We start from the raw sequence: 5279 nt of genomic DNA, 5'->3' as shown, positions 1-5279 counted from the left end.
TGAATTAAGCTGGATCAACACCGATGTAGCTGTACGTCCCCATACATCGTATACAGTTAATTCAGTATACGACGTACGGGTACATGGCGTTGAACACCTAATTTACAAGTCGGTGAGATAGCCGAGACGGTTGGGGTGCGGACTTGGTAATTTAGATATGACTCTCACCAGATTAATGTTATTTTTGGGGTGTGCAAAATTTATTTATTTTTCTTTTGTACCGTAAACTGGAGTCAATCGGGACACATGGGGCGAATCGGGACAGCAGTTTTAACCATGTTGGAGCACAATATTTTGATTTTTCTGGTTGGTTTCGGTTAGAACAGACTCAGACCAACAAAATGTGTACATCCATTTCCAAATTTAAAAGCTGTAAGTGCTCTAGAAACTGCTGTCCCTATTCAGACTGTAGTCCCGATTCACCCCAGATTACGATACATGCTTTTTGTGTACACGTTTTCTCATAACTTTTGCTTTTGCTCACAAAGGTGATGTGCATGCATGCGATTTTACCATCGGATTTTTTGCTGTGTATGTAACTTACTCGACCGAAATGTCAAGCTTATATATGCGTTTATCCTTTCCGTTCTTCATCGGTCTAATGGCCGAGCGGGCTTAGGCGCCAGTCCTTACCAGGGCCGTGTACAAGGGGGGGGGGGGTTAGGAGTTTAACCCCCCCCTGGCAAATAAAGTTAGTTATACCCTATGTGCCCCTCGTTTTTTTTAGCTATGTTGCTAAAATGCCAAATAGAATTTTTATTTTTTTAAATTTTGTATTTTGAAAATAAGATTTCACTAGAGGCGCCCTCATGATTCAATTCTGTTTATTTATTTAGTTTATCGACTAACAATAGTTTTAATTTTATTTAATACGAATTTGCAATATAAACATTTGACTGGAGGCGCCCCTACGATTTAAAAAACACATGCAAATTCTCGATATCAAAAACTGAATGGAGGCGCCCCTACGACTTAAAAAAACATACACATTTTATTATGTAAATTGACTGGAGGCGCCCTTATGACTAAAAAATCACAAAAGTTCTCGATAATAAAATTTGATTGGAGGCGCCCCTATGACTGAAACATTTTAATGAAAGTTATGAAAATTTAACTGAAGGCGCCCCTACGACTTCAAAAATCATGCAAATTCTGGTTATGAAAAATTTTATTGATGCGCCCCTACGACTTAAAAAATCATACAATTTGTTCGGACGCCAATTAGACCAAACTACGTTTTTGAAGCAGCATATATGCAGCTTAAACTGCAAATAGTTTTTATTAATTATAATTCACACAATAGTTTAGTATAAACTTACTGTTTGTGCACTGATTCGCCGGATTGTAGGTGGCTTAAAGTGATCGTTCGATTTCTTTCCGCGGTTCTAGTCGCGATCAAAACTACTAAAAAAAGTACGGCTTGGGTAGTACAAAAAGGCGCGACGAAATGTGCACTTGACTTTATTGTACGCGATAGAGTTCTCGATGTACTCTCCTCGATAGGCTTTATTGGAATGATAGATTTCTTAAAACAAAAGGGCCGCAGGCCAATTATGTAGGCTAATGTGTGCTAATTAGTGTGTGCGTGATCGCGATCATTGATCGATTTGTTGGACACGAGAAAATTTGGTTGGTCACATTTGACCTGCGCCTTAACATTCCGCCCACCATTGAAATGTAAGTTTCAATCGAAAATCTAATCTGGTGGTGGGGACGACTAAACTAACATCTAAACATGAATTAACATCTACTTAATCTAAAGACAAATCAATTTTCAATAACTTCACAATCTTCTGGCGATGGTCTGGAACGCAGCTTCTCCTCGGCCAACGGTTGTGGGTAGAAAAGCCGGAGATGTCACCAGGTTCCACGACCAACGGCGGGGGGTTGAATGGTCGGAACTCTCGAAGATGTCGATGTCCCGTTCGAGCACTTTTCCGCAGTGCAGTTGGATTTCCTAGCGATACGAAGCACGACTTTAGGTCGGGTAGAGCGGTCCAGAAACAAAATTAGATACTTAAATTGTGAGAGGACCAATAGGCCCCCTCACATCCAAACAATGCGTTGTTTGCTGGCACCGCAAACGTCAGCAGCTGGGCAGATCAGGAAGATCTGGCAGATCTGGCAGATCGAGCAGGTCGAACAGGTCGGTTGAGCCGGTGGGACAGGTCGAGCAGATCGAGCAGGTCCACCAGGCTGGCTGTGCTGGTTGGGCAGGTCCAGCAGGTCAGGCAAGTCGAGCAGGTCGAACAGGACGCGCAGGTCGAGCATGTCGGGCTGGCCATCTAGAGATACGAAACACGACTTCAGGGCGAGAAGGCACGGTCCAGAAAATGAATTAGAAACTTAACTTGTGAGAGGGTCTACAGACCCCCTCCCAATCCAACAATGCAGGGTTTTCTGGCACCGCGAACAACACGAACAAATCAGCAGAGCAGGGCAGTTGGTACGAGGTCCTACAGAGACGAGGCAGGACTTTAGGTCGGTAGGAGTGGTCCAGAAAAACGGTAGATACTTAACTTGTGAGAGGACCATCAGGCCCCCTCCACATCCAACAAAGCGTTCTTTTCTGGAACCACGAACGACAGGAACTACTGTGAGTCCTGAGCCGGCTGCCGAGTGATGGCACGCGTGTAGACGCCGTCCGGTGTGCGAAGCTTGATGATACGAACATGCCCGTCCTTGCCGGGGAAGATCTCGATGACTCTGCCAATGCGCCACTTCTGCGGCGGAAGGTTGTCCTCTTTCACCAGGACCATTGTCCCGATGCGGATGTTGTCCCTTTCGTGAGTCCACCGAGTGCGCTGCTGAAGGCCGGAGAGGTATTCCGTGGACCAGCGTTTCCACAGAGGACGAAGGTACTCTTGGATCATCTGCCACTGAGACAGGCGGTTCGTAGCAATCTCCTCATACGAAGGTTTCGGTATGGCGATCAGCGGTCTGTGCACCAGGAAGTGTCCCGGTGTTAGAACGTCCAGATCGTCCGGGTTGTTGGAGATCGGTGTAAGTGGCCGCGAGTTCAAGCAGGCTTCAGCTTGGGCGAAAAAGGTGGACATCTGCTCAGCAGTCAGGTTTGCGTTGCCGACAGTACGGCGGAGATGGTTCTTGAGGGACTTGACGGCCGCTTCCCAGATGCCTCCGAAGTGTGGCGTCCGAGGAGGGATGAATTGGAACTGGATACCATCGGCCGAGCAGCTGCGCACGACCTGATCCTTTGCTTGCTGAGTTTTGAGCAGCCGCGCGAACTCGTTCAGCGTGCGCCGTGCACCGACAAAATTTGTGCCGTTGTCGCAAAACAGCGTCTTCGGCACTCCGCGACGGGCCGCTAGTCTTTTCAGAGCGGCGATGAATGAGTCAGCAGAAAGGTCGCCAACAATATCAAGATGAACTGCCTTGGTTGCCATACAAACGAATACGGCCACAAATCACTTCTGTGGGGCGGCCTTGCGATGTGGTGGTCGTAGGTAGAAAGGCCCGCAGAAATCAACACCAGATTTCAAAAACGGCAGGATTGGCAAGACCCGCACAGCTGGTAGATCCCCCATGATTATATATGGTCCGAAGTCCGAGGTTTGCAGCGAAAACAGTCAACGCACTCGTGGACAACTTTTCGAGCCAGGTCACGAGCGCGAAGCGTCCAGAACTTGGTGCGTACAGCGGCGATCAACAACTGAGGCCCAGCGTGTAGGTACTTGAGATGGTTGTAGCGCATGATCATCAGTGTGAAAGGGTGTTTATTGTCCAAGAAGATCGGGTGTTTGCGATCGTAGGGCACATCAGTGTGTTGTAGACGACCACGAACACGAAGAACTCCATCCACGAGTATTGGTGACAACGACTTGAGTTTGAAGGTGGATTCTACTTGACCTGTGGTGCGAATGGCGTGCAAATCCTTTGGGAACGATTCTTGTTGGGCTAGTTTGGCGAGGCACAGGAGAGATTCGTTCAGTTCCGCAGTCGAGAGAGGTCCAACTCTGCGGTTCCATTCTGCGTGTATCCTCTAGAGCAAGCAGCAGTTAAGTGCTCAGAGCTCTAAAAGTTTTTTCGAATTTTCCGCCGCAATCGACCGTGATTACCCGCGAGTTTGCTCCACCAGCATGCCGAAGGCCGGCCGTGGCCGTGGCAGTTCGAGTGCGGCCTCGTAAAACCCGCGAAGTTCGTCTACCGGCCGAGTGCAAAAAGGTAAACAAAACAACGCCGCCGCGTCGTCCGCCATCGCGCAGGGGAGCGTGTGCGCTGATGGTTTCAATCCGGAGTTATTGCACGCTAATTACCGTGTCCAGGATCGCAGCCCTATAAGAAGCAGACTCCGCTCAGGTACTTCCGGCAATCTGTCGACCGGTGGCGCATCAACATCCGCCAACATTCCCACCAGTAACAAGTTCGCGAGGCTGAGTGACGAGGAAACCAACAACAACAACACCGACAGTACTACCGACGACGACGACGACGATAGACGTGCACGCAAAAAAGGTAGTACGACAAAAAAAGATAATTCTCCGTAGGAACGGCGACCACCTCCAATTTTTGTTTTGGATACGTTGGCAGACGATGTTGACGAGTTGCTGGAAGGCCTCCAATATAGTCTGAAAATTGGAAAATCGAAAGTACTAGTGATTACTTTCAACAAAAAGAATTTCGACCTGGTGTTGAAGAATTGAAGTGTAGCAACTTCAAGTTCTACACATTCGATCCAGTTGAGAAGACCGCGGTTAAGGTAGTTCTGCAGGGCTACCAAGACCGCCCAATCGCCGACCTGAAGGAACACCTCTCGGGTGCCGGAATAACGCCACGGGAGATAAAAGTGCTCTCGCGCAAGACAACAGTCACAGGTACGCATACTCTGTACCTGTTGTACTTCGACCGCGGCACCGTCAAAATCCAAGACCTGCGATGGACTAAGGCGTTGGACGGTTTTTGGGTAAACTGGCGGTTTTACTCCAAAAACCCAATGGACGTAGCGCAATGCCACCGTTGCCAGAAGTTCGGCCACGGCTCGCGGAACTGCAGCCTCCCGCCCCGCTGCGTGAAGAGCGGTGAAACACACCTCTTGGAGAAGTGTGCACTGCCGTGCAAGGCGGACTTGGGGGACAACGCAGAGCACACCAAGGCGCGCATTAAGTGCGCTAACTGTGACGGCAACCATACCGGTAATTACCGCGGATGCGTCGTGCGCAAGGCGTACCTCGAGGAGCAGGAAAAGAGGAAGAAGAAAGCAGCAGCATCCCACCCTTCTCAGCGGAATACGAGCGCAACCGTTCCTGCAGCTGGACAGCGTA

At 48.9% G+C, this 5279-nt stretch overlaps 1 protein-coding gene across 1 annotated transcript; it reads right to left on the bottom strand.

Moving 5' to 3' along the window:
• Nucleotides 1–2591: 2591 nt before the first annotated feature.
• Nucleotides 2592–3404, bottom strand: LOC119769896. Its single transcript, XM_038263691.1, has one exon. It carries the CDS (start codon nt 3402–3404, stop codon nt 2592–2594), a length of 813 nt encoding a protein of 270 aa, XP_038119619.1.
• Between the last annotated feature and the right edge of the window lie 1875 nt (nt 3405–5279).

The sequence above is a fragment of the Culex quinquefasciatus genome, chromosome 1 (genome assembly GCF_015732765.1).
Source record: "Culex quinquefasciatus strain JHB chromosome 1, VPISU_Cqui_1.0_pri_paternal, whole genome shotgun sequence".
In the NCBI taxonomy this organism is placed as follows: domain Eukaryota; kingdom Metazoa; phylum Arthropoda; class Insecta; order Diptera; family Culicidae; genus Culex; species Culex quinquefasciatus.
The sequence above is the reverse complement of the archived record's forward strand: the minus strand, read 5'-3'. Positions and strand labels throughout refer to the sequence as shown.

Excerpts from the sequence above, each read along its gene's own strand:
- LOC119769896 (XM_038263691.1), bottom strand. The coding sequence starts at position 3,404 with ATGGCAACCAAGGCAGTTCATCTTGATATTGTTGGCGACCTTTCTGCT.